The sequence below is a fragment of the Dendrobium catenatum genome, unplaced genomic scaffold (assembly GCF_001605985.2).
Source record: "Dendrobium catenatum unplaced genomic scaffold, ASM160598v2 fragScaff_scaffold_348, whole genome shotgun sequence".
Classification (NCBI taxonomy): Eukaryota; Viridiplantae; Streptophyta; class Magnoliopsida; order Asparagales; family Orchidaceae; genus Dendrobium; species Dendrobium catenatum.
This window is the reverse complement of record NW_021318810.1, coordinates 319,464-342,595: the sequence shown is the minus strand read 5'-3', so window position 1 is coordinate 342,595 and position 23,132 is coordinate 319,464. Positions and strand designations below refer to the sequence as shown.

The following is a 23,132-nucleotide window of genomic DNA, read 5'->3' as shown; positions in this document are numbered from 1 at the left end:
AAAAAACTCGGTTTTTGCTCGGTATTGCTAGGTATTATTTGATAATAACGAGAAATATCATCATGTGAAGACCAATACCGAGTTATACCAAACTATAACGAGAAATACAAAAAAATACCGAGTTTTTTCTAGGAAAAACTATGTATTTTTTTGTATTGCTCGTTATTGCTCGGTATAGCTCGGTATAACTCGGTATTGGTCTTCACATGATGATATTCCTCGTTATTGTTTGGTATTGCTCGGTATTTCTCGTTTTGTAGCGCGAATTTAGCTATGGGAGGACGTATCTCTACGTCAGGTGGGAGGACGCAATAAAAATTCCCCAATTAGGGCCAAGCCAATTTATAGTTCTTTGGGTTTCAATTTTAATAGTTTAAGCTCCTATGAATTTAAGTTTTGTTTGAGATAATTTTCTTTATTATTTTTTAAGTAGTCTTCTAATATAAAAATTTTATGAACTAAAAATGTTTGTACACGACATTTGGTTTAGAAAGTAATTTTCTCGTACAAATTTTTTTGAACTAAAAATTTTTTTATTGGAAAGTCAATTTTGGAAACAATTAAGGCTTTATTTGAAATGACTTTCTTACTGCTTCTTAAATCAGTTTTATAATACAAAAATTGACAACCCGAACCCGAACCCGAACCCGACCCATTTTTTGAAACGGGTCGATTTCTGGAACCCGAACTAGACCCGTTTTGAAATCGGGTCGGGTCCAACCCGGCGGGTCCGGGTCGGGTCCGGGTCGGGTTTTCGTGTCGTGTCAAAAATTGACACCCCTATTCACATGCATACAAAATTCTTACAGACACATGGAAGAGGTAGAGATGAAAAAATTTCATAACATCACTTTTAATATAAAAAAATAATAATATATATAATACAAAATTAAAAACAAATTCTTATATTGCATTATAATTATAAAATAACAAAATTATAAACTTTGCATTCTATTTTATATTTTTATATTTTATGATAATGTTACATTACAACTTCATTTGATACTAAGTCAAATATTTTTTTCTCAATATATGATACTAGACAATCGTTGAACCAATCATCACTCATTTTACTATGTAGTCGATGTTTACAAATTTTCATTTCAGAAATGCTATCTCAACTATAGCAGTGACAACTGACAAAATTAAATCAGTCTCCACCGGCTTTGCCGTTAATAAATTTTCTTGGAATTTGAATAGGTAATAGTAAAGACAAAAAGCGGTGTCTTTTTGAACATTATACTCTAACAATCAGAATATTCGTCAAATCATTTTGGGTTAAATCTACGTGCAATATTTTCAGTTTATATTTGGGAGATGAGGTCATTTCAAAAGATAAGCTCTTCGAATTTTGTCTCTATCAATTATATCGTAACTCCAAATTGTAGGTCGAAGACCTGAATCAATTGGGAGATTGGTAATATCAAACTCAACTCGTTCTTTCTGCTTTAAATAACGTACTTTTTATCATTTCCTAGAAGAAATTTAAGACCAATGAAGGTAACCCATTAATCAAGAAATCATAAGAAATTAAGGACTAATCTTACGCATTGCATGTACAATTATATACAATCGTTCTCACAACAATATACTAACATCACAAAAACGCTTCAATGTCCGAAGTGCATTTTGAATGTTTTCACCAAGATTCTCATTCAAATCGAAAGACCATGAAATAATCTGGCATTATAAAATTGATATTTGTCATCTTAATTGTTAAAACTCATTGAACACTAAACTTCTAACTTATAGATTAAGGCTTCGTTTGGGAAGGTTTTTTTATTGCTTCTTAAAGCAACTTTTTAGTACAAAAATTTTAATTTTTGTACTAAAAAATTATTTTAATACATAGTAAGAAAATAATCCCAAACGAAATCTAAAATATTGAAAAATTGAGACCAACTATTGCTTTAATCAACGCAGTTGTGTGAGGCTAATTACTGAATGCTCATCCCTATCTTCTACCCATACTTAAATCCTCTACCTTCACTCAAAACCAAAAGTAATAACACCACCCATACTTAACCCTTCTACTAATGAAAATGTTTTCTAATAGTATCTACCATAATTCATCAAACTTCTTTGGAAAATTTCAAAGTTTCCACAATTCCACTAAAAAATTGTTCAAAACTTGCATAAACTATGATAGTGTGCCTTTTCACCAATCATAAAAATTTTAGATTTTTCGATATGATTTTTTCTCACGCATCAGATAGCCTCCAAGGAAATTCTTTGACTTGAAAATTAAAAAAAGTTAACAAACTCACAATCACTGAAAATGGCCATTAAAATGAGATAGATGAGAATTGAAGAAGAGGTTCACCAGATATGTCGAGAAAGAATCGAAAAAGACGCTTTTGCATGCTACAAACACACTGGATGCCTGCGATTGTGGACGGCCGATGAGTATCAAATGCGGATTACTGAAACGTCGGCCGTGGACGCACACTCACAAAGAAGACCTGTTGGCTGATTTATTATTTTTCCCTTATGTTTAGCATGAGGGTAAAAATAATTTGAATTGAATTTGACTATACTCGAAGCTGACCTGTCAACTGATTTATTATATAGATAGTTCTTTTTTAACCAACAAGACTCATTTAGCTCAAATTTGATACGCTAAAATTAAAAATAACTTTTTTAATCAGTGCCCAACTAATTTAATTCAAATCCGTATACTAATTGAATTAATTTCAAGTTATTGGGCTAATCTAAATTTGGCTTGAAAAAATAAAATTATCAAGATATCAAAACTGAAACCAACCTAAATAATAATTGCGGCAACTTTTTTTTTGGGACATTTAGGCCAATTAAGGCAAACTCACACACACAACGCATACACATAGACTCGAACCTTGGACCTCTTGGTTGGAAGCCTAATCTCTCAACCAATAGGCCAAGGAGAGTTGTGTAATTGCGGCAACTTGAACCCATACTTTTTGACTTGTGTTCGGATAGATTGTTGGATTAAATCATTTATTGATACCCTTATTTAAATTGAAAATTAATCTCATCATTCAATGTTTGTCCGAACTTCAATCAAAAAATTATTCAAACCTATTTTAAGATATAATTTGTTAATATAGATAAACATCCAAACCTATTTTGTCACGCTGGCTGTTGGTCTTTCGATGTTGTACTTCTTTTATGGTTGAATAAAATTTGTTTTTTGTTTTAAAAAAATAGATAAACATTGAATATTGAGATTAATTTTCTCTAAACCTATAATTTTAAGGGAGGATTGAAGCCTTAGATGAAGCATACGTCAAAAAAGAATATTTTTATGCGAAGTAATTTTTTTGTGAGATGCTTAGGATTTTTTTTCCTAAAAAATTAGAAAAATATTATGAGTGCTCTTAATTATATATTATGATTATGAATTTTATTTTCTAAGTGTATACGACTATTTCTAGATATGATTAAAATCGAATTATATAAAACTTGATGTTTAAATATATATTATTGTATTGATTTGTGGGATATCCGCATAAATTTGCACGAAATGATGTTGCATCGTTACAATATTTTTATTTATTTTTGTCATTGTCCCTCACCAAGCTACAAAGCTGTCATTTTCTTCTCACGGGAATCGGATGATCTCTTTGGTGCATTTTGTGCTTCCAGGCGCTGCCCTTTCAAATTTCATTTTTTTTTAATGTAGTCAAAACTAAAAACCTTTCTTTTAGTATATATATGGCAAAAGCTGGGCTTCGGATTGCGCCTTCCTGTCCTTTCCTCCCTGCTCACCCATTGGAATATCGCGAGTCTGGAGCAAAAAGGAAGTAACATCTCACATGACACAGGGCAGCAAGGGGAAGACAAAATTTTTGCTTTTGTTTTATATTATTTGTTAATCTAGACGGCGAAGCGGGGGGAGAGCGATTTTATGGAAGCGTGCGGAGAATAGATCAAATTGGGCTGGTGAAGGAAGTAGGCGAGAGTGGAATGAACTTTTCAAAGCTTGTCTTACTTTTTTTTTTTCTTCGCGGGCTTTGGGTCTATTCTTTAGTTAGACTGTTTTTGGCTTAGAGAACTGCTCTGCTTTCTTTCTTCTTCTTCTGCATCCTCATTTGTGTTGCTTCTTCTGTTCTTCCTTTCCTCTTCTTTACTCGAGAAACCCAACTGATTTTCTGCATCGGTTCGGGCGATTTTCACCAGAATTTTAGGATTTTTATCTTATTTCGATTTGGTATTTTGATATTTTGTTGATTATCTGTAAAAATCTCCATTTTTTCCCTTACAGGTGGATTTGACTGCTTACCTGGAGGGATCCTATGCCTGTATTTGTATATTTTTACTTGCCTATGGTCTCTACGGTTTATTTGTTTCTATTACTTAATTAACTTCTTCTTTTTTTTCTTCCCTTTCACTCTGCTTCTCTTTTGATTTTCTTTGATCCTCCATTCTACGAGCTCTACTTTTCTCATCTTTGTTGCAATTCCCAACTTTTAAGTCCTTAACATTAGCTTGTTGTTAGATCCTGGTAATCGGGTATGTCGATCTACATGTAATCCCTTCAAAACCGCGCCTTTATTTTCAGTAGAATGGGCTGTTTTTTCTACTTCAGGGGGATAAATAAAAACAAATGGAAGTATGCCCCTGAGGGAACGAGGGCATCTTCTTCATCTTCAAAGAAAGAAGCTTCCAGACCTGATGATTCAGTTATCACAGCTCCAACAAGTAAATCTTTGAGCTCTACTGCATCGCCACGGAGCCTTCCTTCTTTGTATGAGGAGAGGGGACAGAATTTGAGAGTTTTTGAGCTCAAGGAGCTTAGGGCTGCAACTAATGATTTCAACAGGTTGTTAAAGATTGGAGAGGGAGGATTTGGCGGTGTTTACAAAGGTTTTATTAAGCCTGCAGATGGCATGGGAGAAAGGATTACAGTGGCTGTTAAGATGCTCAACCAGCATGGTTTGCAGGTATTATTCACTCTTCAATTCTCTTTTGTCTTGCACTTAATTGAAAAGAAGAAAATTGTTGAATTGAATTGATGGAGATGGTGAAAATTAGGTCTCATTTGGTTGCATGAAGATTCAGAATATGCTTTGAAATTTAGGCTTCGTTTGATATGGCTTTTTTATTGCTTCTTAAAATAACATTTTAGTAAAAAAATTAAAAGTTATATTCCTAGGTTGATGATTGCTTGAATAGATTTCTAGCAAGTTATATTTTTTATTTAAAGTTACTTATGTGTTTGGTTTCTTTCCAAACATTGCTTTTGAATAATTTCTTCAATTTAGAAGAGGAAAAAAAAAAAGGAGCAGGACCATTCAAGGGGCAATATCTTTGAAGAGTAGAGTTTGCTTGCCCCATTTTTCTGATATGAGAGAAATTACTTTTGTCTCCTGTTGACCCTATATGGTATGCATGGTAAGATTGTGATATTTGAGTGGAAATATATTTTTAAGTTTTCATCGTAGATTATCTAATCAAGTTCAGAATGCTGAACTTTTTCTTTTAAAACAATTTATTACAAAAAAAAAAAAAGAACTACATTGTAAATATTTTAATTTGGTTTATGCTGCAAACCAATATTAGCTCCAGCTTATTCGACAGTTATAACAATTTGTTTCAGATTCATTCAAGTTGCACTTTCATAGTTTCATTACTGAAACTACCATATTTGATGCCGTCGCTGGATCTCCGATGAACCTGTAAGAAAGAATCGCAAGCCAAGCAATGGAACAGGGAAACAGAGCTGTATGCTCCTGTATTTCGTATATTTGATAATTGGTAAAAGTTTCGTAATGAGCCCTCAGCTAAGCTCTCCTATAAGTATATTTTCTATTGTTGTAGAAAATGCTATAAAAGTAAAAAGGCAACATGAAGCAAAATTATATTTCGGATGTGACCAGATATTTCTAGTGCTATACACTTTACAATTGAACTATTTTAAAATGCTTGATTTGATATTTATAAAGTGAGTGACTACTAGTAGCCTTTTTAACTTCTTTTAAGTTTCTAATTTCCTCTTGTTTTTTTCCTTTAGGGACATAAGCAATGGCTAGCAGAAGTGCAGTTTCTTGGAGTTGTTGATCACCCAAATCTTGTAAAACTCATTGGATACTGTGCTGTTGATGGTGAAAGAGGGCCGCAAAGGCTGCTGGTCTATGAATTTATGCCCAATAAGAGCTTAGATTATCATTTATTCAGTAGATCCCTACCTCCCGTTCCCTGGAAGGTTAGGCTGCAAATAGCTTTGAGTGCGGCAGAAGGGCTGTTATATCTGCATGAAGGATTGGAAGTTCAGGTAGGTTACCTCTCTCTTCTTAACCTGAGAATATAATACCCCTGAATGATATACCATGGTTTCTAATATTAAAATTCCGTTCTGATGAATGCTTTCACTACTTAATGTTGCTAGTTTATAGTATGGTTGGCAATAATCAGATATATCATTAATCTTCATTACAGCATTACAGCATGTATGCTTTTTTTTTGCTTTTTTTAAGAGGTTATAGTAATTCTTGTTCTGGAGTTTGATTTGAGCTGACAGATTTGAAGTTGTAATATGTGCCTAACAGCCAAAATCTGTTTGATATGTATTCTTTGTTATATCGGTATACTTACTATATGACATTTAAAAAAAAAAGATTTATAGCAATGGTCTCAGAATTATTCAAGACTAGAAATAGCACTTATAGTTGGGAAAACCCAGAGTTTATTACTTTTTGATAGTTCTAATGATATATTTTCTCTCAATCATGCATGCTTAAAAATTCTGGTGACTGGAATCAACCATTTAACTAATTGTTTCTCCTCTAACAATGTACTCAACAAAGTAAACCTTTCTCACCAAAATCTATCAGCTTAATCCTGAGGTATTTTCACTGATCAGCTTGAGGAGAGCTGGTTATGTCATATTATTTTCCTGCAACATATCATACTCGAGAACCTGGAGAAGTATTTTTTTTGTATCTTTAATGTACAGTCACCTTCCTTGATTAGTGTTGTAACAAGAGCACTAAACTTAATGCAAAAATGTCTCCAGGAATGAGTAGGATTTCCTTTTGTGTCACAAAGTAAAACACAAAGATCAAACAACACACAAAATAGAGATAGTGAGACACCTAGGTTTACATGGTTTGGCTTCAACTAACCTTGCATGCAGGGGAGTGGAGAGATAATCCTTTCTATTCTCAACAAAAAAAAAAAAAAAAAACAATAAACATGGTGTACAAAATGAATTAACACTCACTAGCCCTTCTCACAATCAAAGAAAGTGGAAGCCGCAAAGAAATTCTCAAACAAGATTATTATATCTCATAAAGATAATGAAACTAAGATAAAGCTTGCCAAAACACTCACTGATGCCACTTGCCAATGTTATAATCCTATAGTCATTGTCTCAAGAAATATATTTGTTATGAATTGATTTAGTTTTAGGTTATGTTGTTCCTGTAGGCTATCACATCTATGTAAATCTATATAAATAGATATTGTATGTGATGTAATATTTGGAGAAAAATCTGAATAAAGATTTAGTTGTATTCCCTCCAAATTGCTGTCTCTCTCTCTCTCCTCCCCTCCCTTCTCTCTCTCTTGCAAGAAGAGCTCAAGAAGCTCTCAAGAACATCTCCTAAGTTCTAACAATCTTCTCTTCAAACAACTCCAAGAAGGGATGATGGACTCACCTGTCATGCATTTGCAGGTAGCTGTAATAGTTTTTCTTAACTGTAAAGAGAGCAGCCCAAAGATTTGCTTTTGGATAATTGCTCTCGTTGAAGTTTAGGGTTAAATATGAGCACTGAAACCTACTAAGATATTCATATTATCCCTCAACACGCATCCCAAAATTCATTGATCCTAAGTTCGTATAGGTGTTGATCCTAGTAAAGCAAGGAGGGCAAATGGATCTATGAGGTCATTCTGCATATCTCAGTTTGCGCTTTACAAGATAGAATTACAATCATTCAATCTCCATTGGAATGTTCTATAGGGAATTTATTTTCCAATAATGAGTTGAATATAAGAATTGGCATTAGAATAATTATTCTGTGTAATTTTTTGTACCAAAAAACTTTGATGATAAATTAGAAATTACTTAAAGGTCTTACTTAAGAGCACATGAGAGTCTTACTCTTATGTTTGGTCCTACATCAAACAAGAGAAAAATATGTTTGATACGTCATCTCAAAATTATCTTGATCGAGCACGAATCTCGAAGCAAAAGCTAGTTGGAAACTTCAAAAATTAATTTCGGGAGCATATGAACTCCGATTTCAGCGAGCTTATAGTCAAACTGAGCGTCTCGGAAATACAAACCCAACGACGCCAAGATCAACCCAATCCGAGCCCAAATGAGTCCGAATCAAGGGTTCAAAGCGCTGTTGGAAGGTTCAAACCGCAATTTGAGTTACCAAACGGTATCTGATTTTGATGAGCTTATACTCGAATCGAACGGCTCGACGAGACGAATCCAACGAGCTCAAGATCATTGAATTCCGACATCACTAAGGCCTTCAAATGTCCAATGAACGGTGCACGATCGTAGGATTCAATATCGACCGTCCATTCAACCACTCCCTATTCGCCCCTGATCTTACGCCTATTTACGGGCCATGCCACTCCAGAAAATCTATAAATAGAGCCCTCATTTCTCATGAGAGGGGACCCAAGCAAGAGAGAGAAGGAGAGAAGAGAAGGAAGAAGCTCCTCCTCGACGGCTGCCGGACCACCGCCGGACCACCGCAGGAACCTCGCCGGACCACCGCAGGAACCTCGCCGGACCATCGCCGGACCACCGCAGGAACCTCGCAGGACCACCGCCGGATCATCACAGGAACCTCGCCGGACCACAGCAGAACCTTTGGTGTCTCTTATGAATGCTACACCCTCTCACTTATCTGTTTGTGTGCTGGATCTTCGTACAATGCTAAGACGTTAAACTAAATATTTCTCTACCGTCGCGAATATTCCAGGACGCAACAATGTTGATAGAAATATATTATATGGTTGGCTATCATCCATATTTCACTCTTTAAAAAGAAGTTATAGAAAAAAAAAAAAAAAAAGAAATAGAAAACTTTGATCTGTAAGAAAGCCACATTTTTTAATGTATTTTCAAATATGTTCATCATTTATGATAACTTTTTATTGTGTATCTTGAAATAGGTTTTATGTATAAAATATCAAGTTCATTTTAATAACAACAAAGTTCTAAAATTATTTAATATAAGATAAAAAATTTCCAAATTTGAATTTTTATAGATCCGTTATGTGATTCTGTTGTTAATTGATGTTATTATTCCTTTCAGTACATATGACTAAGATTTGCTTCTGCTGCTCTCCATGGTGTGGCAGGTGATATATCGTGATTTCAAGGCATCCAATATACTATTAGACGAGGAGTTCAAACCCAAATTGTCAGACTTTGGTTTGGCAAGGGAAGGACCTTCAGGAGAAGACACTCATGTATCTACTGCGGTATGTCAAGTTATACTGTCAACATCTTACCAGTTTATAAAGTTTCAGTTCTTTATAGCTGAAGAAATATGATATTCTCCATAGGTGATGGGTACACATGGATATGCAGCTCCTGATTATATAGAGACTGGCCATCTCACAGCCAAAAGCGATGTTTGGAGCTTTGGTGTTGTCCTCTATGAACTTATCACTGGAAGACGATCGATGGAACGAAACCGCCCAAAAAATGAGCAGAAGTTGCTTAACTGGGTGAAGCAATTTCCACCTGAGAGCAAGAAGTTTAGCACTATAATGGATCCCAGACTAAGTAATAAGTACTCCATGAGTGGAGCAAGGACGGTCGCAAAGCTAGCAGATAGCTGCCTCTCTAAACTTGCGAGAAATCGACCGAAGATGAGCGAGGTGGTGGAGATTCTGAAACATGCAATGCAGTTCAAAGAGGAAGACGTACGGGAAGAACCTTTTGAAGGGGAAGCGACCGCCGATTTGGAGAGTGAGAAAACGGAGTATCAGAGGACGGATTTGTTGTCGGCGAGGAGAAGAATGCTTCACTTGGCAAAACTGGCACAGAGCACGAATGCGGTGGGAAGGAGAAAGTATGGGTCAACGGCAGCTAGTAATCCATCATAGTCGTGTGTTAGCTGAACTTGAATTCGGAAAGCTGTTTTTTTTTACAGAAACAAAGAAGTTTCCATCCAGATGTAAATGTATGATAGGGAGCTCATGGTCTCATCTCAATGTATGATCAAAATGGATGCAAACTAAGTGCAGGAGGAGCTTCAAGCTTGTAACTTTTCTGTTTCTGTTAGGTTTTTTAAAATTTCTTTGCAACGGTACAGTTTTGTTTCAGAGGTCTAGAAATCTTCATTCATATGTTGACTCAGAAAGAGGATCCATGGAATGTGAAAAGTGTAATAACCCGATAAAGCATAGTCGAACTGTTTCAGCTCAACTAACCCGGACGTTGTTCCGCGATTAAGGAAACACCATGCCCTTAAGCTCTGAATGTGGCTTAGGTTATCTCATGTGTGAGAGATAGAGAGAGTGAGGCGAGAAAAAGCAGGGAGGCAACGATTGAGTTTGTGAACGAGAAATAGAGAAGGTGATGATCAACAAAGGAAAAAGTGAAACTAAAGTGAAAAAGAGAAGGAAAAAAGTGAAACTAAAGTTCTCTTGCCCCCAGACTCCTCGACCACCGCTGGACTTCCGCCCGACCATCCACTATCGCCAAACTTTTGCTCGGCCATCGATTGACGCCGGACTTCCTCCCATCCACCGACTGATGACGGACTTCCGCCTGTCCACAGACTGACACTGGACCACCGACTAACATAGGACTTTTGTCCGGACACCAACTAATGTCGGAGTTCCACCCGACAAAGGTCTTTCCAACCGTCGTCACCCGCCGACTACGGTCTTTCCAACCTCTGTTTCCTGCCGACTATAGTCTTTCCAACCTTCATCACCTGACTACAGTCGCCTACCAACTGCGGTCTTTTTGACCTCCATCACCAGACAACTGTACTTCTGACCTCTGCTGCCAGACAATGGTCTTCTTATCACTATCACCCGCTAACTATGATTCTTCTGACCTCCGTCGTCAGACAACAATCTTTCTAATCACTATCGCCTGCCTACTATGGTTCTTCCGACCTCCGTCGCAAAACAACGGCCTTTCCAATCTCTGTCGCCCGCCGAGTACGGTCATTCCGACCTCCATCACTTGAAAATGCTTTTTCTGACCTTCATCGCCTACCGACTACGGTCCGTTCGACCTCTGTTGCCAAACAAAGGTCTTTCTGACCTTCATCACCAGTCAAATATAGTCCTTCCAACCACTGTCGCCCGACTACGATCTTTCTAAACTTCGTCACTGCCATCGCGGGCGTCGTCGCCAGCCGACTATGGTCCTACCGACCAAACGAACAAATCAATTTTGATTTTTTCAATTTCCAACATGTAATGCACTCTGTATGATATATATTTGCCACATCAAACCAATGCCTTCCCACCAAGGAAATGTCTCATTTGTAATTGATTGGAAACACTAGTGGATTCATTCAAACTGGGCCAGACTCGTGTTTTCCCCCCTTTTAGGGGTTTTCCAAATAAAAAAGTCTGGTGTCTCTTATGAATGATACACCATATTTTTTATCTAATTTTGTGTTGGATCTTCGTACAAAGCTAAGACGTTAAACCTTACATTTCTCTGCCGCCGCGAATATTCCAGGACGCAACAATGAGTAACGCAGGCAAACTTCATTGGGAGGCAGTTAAGTGGATTCTCAAATACTTGAGAGGATCAGTTGATAAAACTCTTTGCTTTGGTGGTGCAGAGGTTGATCTACAAGGCTATGTAGATTTTGATCTTGCTGGAGATCTTCATGGCAGGAGAAGCATAATAGATTATATCTTCACTTTGGAAAAGACTGCAGTCAATTGGGTTTTCAAGTTACAGAAGATTGTTGCGCTTTCAACCACAAAAGTTGAGTACATTGCTATCACTGAGGCTAGCAAGAAGATGATTTGGTTGCAAAGTTTCTTGACAGAACTTGGCAAGGGGCAAAGGAATGAAAAGCTACATTGTGACATTATGAGTTCTATACATCTAGGCAAGAATGTTGGATTCCATGACAGGACAAAGCACATCTAGCTTCGGTATCATTTCATCATGTCACTTCTGAAAGATGGTCAATTATCTTTGGAGAAGATACACACGATCGAGAATCTTGCAGACATATTGACGAAGATGGTGACAGTTGATAAATTGAAGATATGTGTTGCTTTAGTTGAACTTAATGGTGGATGAGAGTAGAGGTGAGCCACACTACAAGTACTATGATTGGTGTTACAAATTAGGAGAAGGATCGATTGCAATCAATTTCAAGTGGGAGATTGTTATGTATGCAATTTGATTATGTTGATCAACTGGTTATTCTGTTGTCTCGGACCTTAAAGCTTGTATTGTATAAAGGGGGTGCGAGGGGTTTACCCTATGCTTGGTTTCAGGTGCTTTGTGCCTGAAATTTTTTTCTATAAAATACCCTGACATTTCGTACCCAAGCTCCCCGGCGCTGCGTAATCGAGAATCTCGGCATTGCGTACCCAAGCTCCCCGTCGCTTTGTTCCCAAGCTCCCCAGTGCTTAACAATAGAGAGCAGAGCAACACAGCAGCCTAGATATGATCCCACAGTGGTTCAAGACAGAGGCTTGAGCGCTGCAACACTTCAAACTAGCGCTACAGTGCCGCAAGACTGACTGAACGGTTTTCTATTTTGTTTTCTAAAGGGTTGTGTCCCTTGGAGTTATTTTACTTGGCTTTTTCTTGAATTTTTTAGTTAGCGCAAGAGTGGGAAATGTGCATGTGCGAAGAGAAGCAATGAGAGAGTGAGAGAATAAATATATATGCACTTATTTCTCCCAATTTTTATAGTGGGTTTCTTTGTGTGAAGTGTTCTCCGTGATTTTTTTCCCTATTTTAAATTTTTCTACATTAAATCCAGATGCCCTTTACTTTTCCGCTGTTTTTACTTTCTTGTTTATTTCATTATTGTGATGTTCACTGCTCATCTTCCCCAACAACCTTCAATTAAATAGAATCAGCTCCGCTCCAATATTAACCATGGTCAATATTATATCTTTGTAAACAGAGTTAGACACCTCCATTGGAATCGGCATAGTCTTGTTTCAAAAGGGATGTTCAATTGAATTTTTAGTGAGAAGTTAAGCTTTACTCGTTAATGTTGATCTACATATGAACATGAGCTATGCGTCATTACCTCATTTGAACATTAGCTATGCGCCATTACCTCAAATAGTGGGAACATTGCTTTCTTTGCTAAGAATGTATTTTATTTAGTGTTCATCAATCCCACCATATCTGGAATTCACAAAAACATCTTAACCGAAGGCACAAATAGTGGGCATTGTTCCTCCAAAAATTGAGTTTCATAGGGGTGTAAGTGAGCTGAGCCGGTCGCGAGCCGGCTCGAGCTCTACTTGTTTATGAGCTCGCGAGCCAAGCTTATCGAGCCGCGAGCTCGAGTTCGAGCTTGATGAGGCTCGGCTTGCTAGCTCATGAGTTCAAGCTCGAGCTTGGTATTTGATATTAGAGCTCGACTTGAACACCCCCTAACTCGAACTTGACTCGACTCGTTTGCACCCCTAGTTTCATATCACGCACAAAGTCAAGATTAGCAACCAAATCGCCAACGCCTTAAGCCATTGAGCTAGTCTTCTCTTGCTTGTTTGAGTAGATATTATCAATTAGATATGTTATGGCAAAACACTTAACAGAGAGTAAAGACTTTGGCCAAATTTGAGAACAATGCTCAACACACACTCGTCGGGCAGACTACTCAATTCACTGTGGTTCCTTTTCAAGAGAAAATCAATTTTACATTCTCAAATCCTCACTCTGCATTCAATTGATTTGATATTTAAACATATTAGGCTTAGTTGATCATGCTAGAATAGAGAAAATGTCAGCTCTACCACAATCTGGTTTTTATTGGCCAAAATTTACGGAAGGATATTTATCGATGTATTGAGAAGTGATGCAGAACATCTTAGTTAAATTGTTCCTTAGGCATATGTTAATTAATTTGTTATAGGATTCTAGAATATTCTTGATTTCTTTAGGTTTCTCTAGACTTTTCCTTAGTAGCTTATAAATATATCAGTTGAAAGAAGAAATGGAGAATGAATATATTTTTGAGGATTTAGCAGTGTTTTCACTGTTTTGGTATTCTAGCTCTGAGGAACTTTATTTGAAATGCTTCCTCGAATGATCTCCCTACGTCAGAATGGTATCAGATCCAAATTTGGCCCTTGATGTCGATCAAGGCACTGAGTTGCTGCTACATCAACCCTTGACGTTGATCGGGGTTTAGAATGCTTAGGGAAAACCATGTATGAAGCTAGGCTGACAACGGGTTCGAAGCCTCCACCAGCTGTCAACCATACCGGCAAATATCACCCTCCAGATGATGGGGTTTTCATCTCTAGTGACCTCGAGTTGAGTTCTTCCAAACAAATAGAAGGTGCTAGATTGTACATAAAAAAGGCGAAAATTTCACATGGAAGTTCAAAAATAACTAGTCCCAGTGTAAATTTATGTCTGTTACTAAGAAAATGTTTCTGAAGCTTTTCTTGTAAAAATATATTGTTCAAATCTGTATCTTAAAGAAACACTTTAATAGCACTCTTATATTATACATGACATAATCTCTTTATTAGACATATTTCCTCTCTTTTTTTTAATTTCTGCTATTACACCTAACACCTTACAATTCTATGTTGATATATACGTAGAAGTACAAAACATACACTTACAATGCCGCAACAAATTTATCCTTGTTCTTCCTATCACCAATAACGGATCCAACATAAAGATCAGAGTGCCCCCAATCGCTCCTTGGGAGTGAGACACTCCGTCCACCTTCTGTCATGCCTTTCACAAATGCTACAAAATGGCGCCAATTCTCCCCTTCAAAGAGTTTCTTGTTCATCCGCAAGTAGGTGAATGCGCTTAATCCAATCCCCTCATCAGCCCCGCTGGTCGCCAGCACCTGAGAGAACGCCGCCTCATCGTACCTCTCAAGCGCATTCTCACCCGCAAGCTCTGCTGATGCTTCCTTCGCCGCCTCCTTCACCTGTCGAACCAGCAACTCCGGGGAGCAATTTGCGTGCCCGGGCTGCTGGTCATCTCTCATCTCCATACAAGTGAAGTTCATCACTGCACCTCTCTTTGCCAGCATTCTTGCAATGGGGAGATAGCCATCGTGATGTCGTGTGTTGTAGTAACCAGCAGTAAGCTCTGCGGCATGCGAGCGGGTCTTAAAATGCCAGTGAATGCCGGCAACCTTAGCTGATAATTTAGCACCGGAGCCTCGGAAGATCCCCTCTGCAGCAGCAAGGATGTCATCTCCATGCTCCAGCAGCTTGTTGGAGTACCATTCCAGGAAGAAATTGCCATATTCAGTATTCCATGTACCTTCTCGCCGAAAGAAGCCAGTTTCCTCAGGGAACTGCTTATAGTGTCCAGTATCATGAGGGCCACTTCTCCCCCATTCTTCGTGTCCAGCAGCAGCGGCAGCGGCTTTCAGAGAAGCCATCATGTACTGCTACATACAAGGCATAGAGTTACACATTTGTTGACAAATTGTAATATTTCAATCTTCCAGATACAAGGCATAGAGTTTTGTGTGTGGTTGAGAACATATACCTTATCATAACACTGGAATTCTCCAATGCCAGGGTACTTCCATATGCCATTGCTCTCAGGATAGGAAGGGTATCTGAGCTCACCACAAGGGCCCATCCCCACTTGAATTTCCTGACAAAGGTTCAATTTTTTTTTAATAATTAATGGCCAAGAAGGAATGATTGTGTTGAGATTGAGGAAATGGAAATTTTCTTACATCGATAACATTGCCAAGGTAATCCTTGAACTTGTCTCTGAAACTCTGCATGTACTCTGAGTAGACCTGGATTGGTGTTCTGCCACGGAGCACAGGTAGTGTGTCACAGCCAAGGGAAATGTACTCTGGGTTCCTGCGGCCTGACTGGTCGGTGTACATGATATCCGGATTTTGGTTCATCTCTTCTATAACCCAGGGAGGCAAGGGGACGCTGTAGTGAATGTTCATATAAAATTAGCTTCAGTTTTGATGAATGAAATCAATGAGTTCATGTTCACAAGGAACAAACTATTTATGTACTATGAATGGTAATAGTAGGGTAGTGGTTATGTGTGTGGTATAGAGAACTCCTCAGATGTACCAAGCATTTATAGCCTTTAACCAGGAAAAATATTGATTCAGAATAGCTTAAGTCAAATCTCATCTCGATGAGGATAAACCCTCATCATTCTATCTTTAAAACAATAAATTTTGTATTATGATAACCAAATCACTTAATTTTTATAAGACAATAGATCTTCTGTGCCAATTTGTGCCTTATAATAGCTAAAACAGTTACTTTTTTGTAAGAAAAAGTAGTCCTTAAAAGCAAGACAGAAGAATGGGGGTTGTGACTATAAAAAACTTAATATATGACCAGCCGATTTTTCACCTTTAACCAAGGTTCATACCTCGTGACTGCAATTTCAATCTTTCAATATTAGAATAAAAATAGCTAATAAAAAATTCCTAGGAATTTACAGCGGTAGCTAAGAAAAGACTCCCCAATAAAATATGTCATGCATGTGGGACATGCAAGTATTTTGACATTTCTTACGTTTTAACCAAAACAGCAGAGCCCTTCATTGGATACTCATACCCACACCCACCCATAACCAATGGGTATGGGTGGGTATAGGCATGCCTATGGCCTCATGGGTGACTATGGATGGGCACTCAACATCGGGAATAAATCGATTTACAATGTATGTCGTATATTACCGTAGTCCTCATTATGCAGTGGGTAGTACTTAATTGTGCTGCGATCATGATAAATTCTAATATGCGGCTTGAAAGTTTCTAGTCAAAGCAAACAACAAAAAGCCTGAAGGACATCAGTCTGTGGTGGACTGAGTAAAAAAAACATGGAAAGAGGTTGGGTATGGGCGGGTATGACATCCCAAAAGTCATCATGGGTGGGCGAAATCAGCCCGCACAGAGCATGGGTACCCAATTGGTACACAACTAGGACCCCATGTAAGACTTTGTAAAATAGGCTCTGAAAAATAACATGTCCAGAACAATCTATGAGAACTGAAATGAACTCAATTTTCTTGGTTGATTTCTCTAATTTCATCCTAATGTTAGAAATTATATTTCCCATTTTTCTAGTTCCTGTCATCTCCTCGCTTCCGCATACCATAAACAAAATAACTAAAAAAACTGACATATAACCTACATATAGACATCTCTTAATCCCGCCAATTTTCATTAGCAGTAGTATCAACAAAACCATGGTAATACTTGTTTGTTTTCTCTAATTTCTGTAAAGAATTGCTTATCATAGCTCTTTTCACAGCGAGATCCATGTTCACAAATTTTATCCAGTGAGAAAAGGCTTTGTTTAATGGATTCCTGTGATCTCATCAGGTGGTGTAAGGCTTGGTTCATTTCCTCTATAACCGAGGGAAGTAAGGGCATGTGGTTAAAGTTCATATGTACCTTTATTCAGATCCATATGAACAACCACCACACTAGTTCTTTTTGTAAGCTAATTGTATTAGAAATTAGAAGTGGACTGGCTGAGTAAGCAGTAGCAATCAGAGTCCTCAGATGCCTAGGAAATTAGAAGTGGACTGGCTGAGCATCTTATGAAAAGATTTGGCTCATAATACCTTTAGTCAGTTTTCAATAAGGATACACTTGTAATCCTTCGGTCTTGAAACAATTTCGTATTATAGTAGTCATATCGGTCAATTTTTACAAGGCAAGCTATTATGTTTTGCCAATTTGTCTTACAATTTTCTCTAGCTAAAATAGTTGATTTTGCGAGACAAAACTGTGTAGTTAAAGCAGGACAGATCTACCGCTGTGACTTCCATGAAGTTGATTTAGATTACGTTGGATAAAAAATTTCCTCTTAAACAAAGGATCATACCTTTCGTAGAAAGGGGGTTGCTTGAAGTAAGAAAATATGTTCTGAAAACCATAAAGTTAGATCTATACGTAATAAAGAATCAACATTGAATTCAAAGCATCCTTTCATAACCACGCAACCGATTGAGCCTTAATTGCAATTTCATTCATTCAATTAAATTAAAAGGACAAAAAAAGAAGGAAATTCCTTCCAAGTATAGATGCGGCAACGAACAATACACATGCCTAAGGTGCAAATAATGCAGGCACTGAAACATTACGTATCTTTGACTATGACAAGCCCCAAATATAGCAAAAACTTCAGAATTATCTATCAAAATTGACCTAATTAGTTTTTTTTTTCCTTCTAATTTTATCCAAAAGCTTTAGTTTCTGGAAAGAACATAAATCTCAATAAAGAGCTCAAGAGAGACACAGAGACAGAACGAGAGGGAAGGAGAGAGAGAGAAAAAGAAATTCAAATACATACTTGCAGGAGTCTCCAACATTCCCACCGCACTGATGGAAAGACATGACCATCTGCAACTTAAGCCCATGCCTCTCTGCCATCCTCACCAGCTCCCCATACGCCTCCCAATCATACCTTCCCGGCCCGGCCCGCTCCACCACCCCCCACCACACATCCACCATCACCCCCTCCACCCCGGCGCTCCTCAACGCCATCATACTCGCCCCCAAAGCCCGCGCCCTTGCCAGCCCGCCGCACATCCCCACCGTATCCAACGGCAGCATCACATAAACCGGAACCCGCCTATCGCAACCCGGTCCACGCGCGCCAGAACACGGCCCGCCGTTCCTGTGGAACCTCTCCGCCGTCCTCGGCTCCACCGGCGCCACCGCCTCAGCGGAGATAACCTTAGCCCGAACTCGCCGACCCGCTCGGGTCGATCCAAGGGCCACCGAGATCGGCGGGAGATCAGTATCGACTGCCTTGTGGGGTTTGCCGGAGTCGACGCCGGATAGAAAGGAGGTAGGAGAACGGAAAGTTAAAGCCATATCTGGTGCTCTAATTTTTCTTTATAGACTTTTTCGAAGAGAAAGGAGAAGAAGAATGAAGAAGGTATGATGCCGAAGGGAAGCAAGGTTGGGGGTTTTATTTATAAGATAAAAGAGGATAGAAAAGAGACAATGGATGAGTGGGCCTTGTTGGCGTGGAAGGAAGAGCAATATGGATAGCCTTTTCCCACCGGATGTTCTCAGCTTGCTTGAAAAATTCTAATATTATTTAATGGATAAATAAAGGCAACAAAAAAAGTTTTTAATGACAGGCTGACATGTGGATGTTCCACACGTGGCATGGTTCCATGGGATTGGGTCGTTGTTATCTGTTAATTGCGGTGCATGTTGTTTCGCGATAAAAAATAGGAGGGGCCGAAGATGTGGGAAAGAAAATAATTGTTGGTGGCAGCTATTTTACTTTATAAAAAAATTTAAAAGTATTGTCAAAAATTTTGGATTTAATTTTGTCTATGGGGCCATTGGTTGTAAGTATTAAAAAAAAAATATTTGAATGGACTAATCTTTTTCAAACATATCCACAATTTCGCACAGCTTGTCAGCTTTAAATAAATTAAATTATTAAATATATATTTAAAATATTAAATAATATAATTCAGTTATTACACAATATAATTAAATTATTAGACATTCATAATAAAATATTCAAAATATGGTATACATTGAATATATTATATTTAAATTTGAGGTGATTATTTTTTGCATTTAGTTGAACTAATAAATTTTTTTAAATAAAACAATTACAATAAATTCAGTCTAATCATATAATTTTAAAATAAACTAAATTGTGTATTTTAAATTCCTCCTAAAAATACTTTAAATTTATTTTTCATCTTATCAAATGTTTAAAATTGCTATATTTTGAATATAATACACTTAAAATCTTTCCAACAAAATATATTAATTTTTTATTTCCTCATTCAATATTTAAAAAAAAAAAGAATAATTAGCCCTAATTTGTGTTTGTTATCTGTTAGTTGAGTGGACGATGGAAGTTGGGGTTTGCTGACGATAAAGCGAACATCACGTGACCTGCTCTTGAGCAGCTTGTTGATGATTTGGCGCATCAATACAAGCATTAAAGATGAGCCGGAAATTGGTCATTTGTGCATAAAAGCGATTATTCTATCTCTTGGTACCTATATCTCCGTAATTTATGTGGCCTGCATTTTCTTATGCAGCTCATATTCATTTCTTAGTTGAGAGTTTTATTTATAAACAAAAAGTTTTTAGGTTCGAATTTTTCGTATGTAATGTGTGTGAATTTATCTTAATTGACTTAAATGTCTAAAAAAAAAAAAATGTTTCATATTAAAGAGAGAGAGAGTAGAAAGAGCTCATGGTGAACAATTGCTCATTTTGAAATTTTTTTAGAAGAGTGAATATTTTAACTATTTTTCCTACTTCTAATAAATGTTGTTGGTCTAGATTCTAAGAAAATAATTCTTTTTTTATTTCACACAAAAGATTATAAATTTCAACGCAACTAAATTTGGTCTGTTGGTTGGGAGCTTTGGCTACCAATCAAGAGGTATTGGATTCGAGTCTTGCATATGTGATGTGTGTGTGAGTTTGTCTTAATTGGCCTAAATGTTCAAAAAAAAAGTTACATAGTCAGGGGAGAGAGTATAAAGAGTTTGTCTTATCGGGTTGACCTGATTCGACCTGCGCGGGTTAGGATTCACATTCACTACATGGCTGAATGACATCAAAACGGGTCTGGCGACACACATAAAGGACGACGTCGGGTCATTGACAACTCGACTAGACATCAGCAGCGAAGCTAGCTGCTAACATGTGGTATAGCGATAGCTGATAGTGCGAGTCTAGCGGCCATGGGACGACGCCGACTAGATGCGGTCACTGGACGACGCCGACGAGACGACTCGACCATACACGGTCACGGGTCAACCCAAGTTGGTTTTGGGTTTTCGGGTCAACTTGAACCCGACCCAATTTTACAAACGGGTCGGAATCCCGAACCCAAACCCAACCCGTTTCTCAAGCACATTGACCCTAACTTGAAATTTTTGGGTGGGGTTCGAGTCGGATTTTTGGGTCGTGTCAAATATTGACACCCCTACTCAAACCTCTCTCACTCGCCAATTATTATCCCTCCAACCTTCGTTACCCTCTAACTATGATCTTTATGGCACCATTGCTCGAATACAATCTCTTTTACTATCGTCGTCCAACTATAATACTTGGACCACCATTGCTCGACTATAGCCCTCAGACCAACATTACTTCACTACGGTTTATTTGACCTAAGTCACCCAACTGTGGCCACTCAGACCCTTGTCGCCCAACTACAGTCCTTCCGACTTCTATCGCTCGCTGACTACAATCCTTCCAACCTTTGTCCCTACCTATTATCCTTCCAACCTCTATTGCCAACCGAACACGGTACTATTGACCAAATGAATAAGAAAACACTCTCTTGAGAACATATCTCATATCATTGAATTCTTCCAACTCCAATCATATAATGTGCTATGTATGAGTATATTTATTACATTGTGCCAACACCTTCCCCTAAGGAATGGTGTCATTTGTAATCAACGACAAACACAAGTAGAATTATTTCAACTATGCAAGGCTCCGTAGTTTTTACCCTTTTCAATATTTTCAACATAAAATTATAATGTCTCTTATGGTTCTTGCATCCCTTTCTCTCTTATCTAACTGTGTCTTTGATCTTCATACAAAAATAGATTGTTAAATTCTCTACTTCTCTATTATTGTGAATGTTTGGCTTGCACCATGCTTACTAGTCATCATTAAATTATGCATTCAATAAATCAACTGATTAATTAGATCCTTTATTTTTTAAAAAATTTGAAATTGAATTCTCTCTCTCTCTCTATCGCTCTCTATCTCTATCTCTTGCTAATCATAATGGTGGAACAATTTGGTGGGGAATGCCCTTGTCCCTAGCTTCTAATGTGTGATAAATCTTATCCCATGAATCTTGAGGTTAAAAAAAAACTTAGATTTTTTTTTTAACAAATTATAAAGGCCTTCAATAAACCATCGAGAATGAAAATACGTGTAAAGGAAATTGGAACAAATTGTTCAACACAATATATTGAATTTGACCTCGCAGAGCACATTTTTTTCATTAAATCATTGGGAACTTTGCAATGAAGCATTTTTTTAGTCAAATTTTGATGCTGGTCGGCATGGAAGTTTGCGCTGCTGATTTAACGTATATGGTGAATTTTAATCCATCTTATTACCGATGAGTTTAAAATTAAAAATACTTAACTTTAATATTTGAAAATATAGGGAGAGACTAGAAATATCTTTTTTGGGGTGTTCTTCTTTGAGGATGCGAAAATATCTTGTGCATAGAGACTATTTGTTTTGATGAAAAAATAATATAGGAAAATAAAGATAATGTATTGAAAATATTTTTAAGTTGTTTGATTAAATATATTACAAATGTAAAATTTTATATTTTTATTTAATTTGAATTAAGAAAATGCAAAATAAAATGATAACATTTTTGAAGTAATAGTTGATCAAAGATAGTTGAAAGTAAGGGATGTAAATTTTGGTGGACAACAATGGGCTATAACAGAGGGCAGTGTTGGCTTTTCTTCAGCCAGAGGCGGATCCAGCTTCTTTTTTCAGGGTGGACAAAAAAATTTTTTTTTTGTGGGGGATGGGCAAAGATGCTTATGATTGATTAAATGAGGGTAAAAAATTTTTTTGAGAGGGGGCAAAATACTCAAAATATTCCAAAATATCCCTCTAAAATTTAAAAAAAAAAATTTTGAGGGGGGCAAATCAACTCAATGGGAATCCGCCCATGCTTTCAGCCGAGAGCATGCGGTGGCAATGGTGATTAGTGGCTACGACATCACTCAAAATGTTCAATACACCTAAATTCAACTTTAAAATTATTTAGATTTCGTTTGTAACAACTTTCTTACTACTTCTTAAAATAGTTTTTAGTATAAAATTAGAAAATTATTTTTAAAAAAATTTATTCAAAAAAAAAATCTTAATGCCAAATGCCCAAATCAATATTAATAATTGATACTCCTCAAAAAATTATCTTGATCGGGCACGAATCTCAAAGCAAAATCAAATTAGAAAATTACAAAATTAAAATTGGGACCG

General features: G+C 37.3%; 2 protein-coding genes across 2 annotated transcripts; one reads left to right on the top strand and one right to left on the bottom strand.

Moving 5' to 3' along the window:
- The first annotated feature begins 3,663 nt into the window (after nt 1-3,663).
- Nucleotides 3,664-10,381, top strand: LOC110109865 (probable serine/threonine-protein kinase PBL19). Its single transcript, XM_020841077.2, has 4 exons — nt 3,664-4,922; nt 5,993-6,253; nt 9,307-9,429; nt 9,514-10,381. The coding sequence occupies exons 1-4, from the start codon at nt 4,545-4,547 to the stop codon at nt 10,057-10,059; spliced, it is 1,308 nt and encodes a 435-aa protein (XP_020696736.1). The 5' UTR covers nt 3,664-4,544; the 3' UTR covers nt 10,060-10,381.
- Nucleotides 10,382-14,563: 4,182 nt separating this feature from the next.
- Nucleotides 14,564-19,069, bottom strand: LOC110109874 (beta-amylase 3, chloroplastic). Its single transcript, XM_020841085.2, has 4 exons — nt 18,457-19,069; nt 15,852-16,062; nt 15,656-15,766; nt 14,564-15,551 (listed from the first exon to the last, which is right to left on the bottom strand). Exons 1-4 carry the CDS (start codon nt 18,981-18,983, stop codon nt 14,760-14,762), a joined length of 1,641 nt encoding a protein of 546 aa, XP_020696744.1. The 5' UTR covers nt 18,984-19,069; the 3' UTR covers nt 14,564-14,759.
- Nucleotides 19,070-23,132: the final 4,063 nt, after the last annotated feature.

Bases quoted from the DNA above. Each gene is read 5' to 3' on its own strand.
- LOC110109865 (XM_020841077.2), top strand. From the start codon at position 4,545: ATGGGCTGTTTTTTCTACTTCAGGGGGATAAATAAAAACAAATGGAAG. The intron at 4,923-5,992 runs GTATTATTCACT...TTTTTCCTTTAG, and splicing joins TCAACCAGCATGGTTTGCAG to GGACATAAGCAATGGCTAGC. The intron at 6,254-9,306 runs GTAGGTTACCTC...ATGGTGTGGCAG, and splicing joins ATGAAGGATTGGAAGTTCAG to GTGATATATCGTGATTTCAA.
- LOC110109874 (XM_020841085.2), bottom strand. From the start codon at position 18,983: ATGGCTTTAACTTTCCGTTCTCCTACCTCCTTTCTATCCGGCGTCGAC. The intron at 16,063-18,456 runs GTATGTATTTGA...CATTCACTACAG, and splicing joins AATGTTGGAGACTCCTGCAA to CGTCCCCTTGCCTCCCTGGG. The intron at 15,552-15,655 runs GTATATGTTCTC...TGTATGTAGCAG, and splicing joins AATTCCAGTGTTATGATAAG to TACATGATGGCTTCTCTGAA.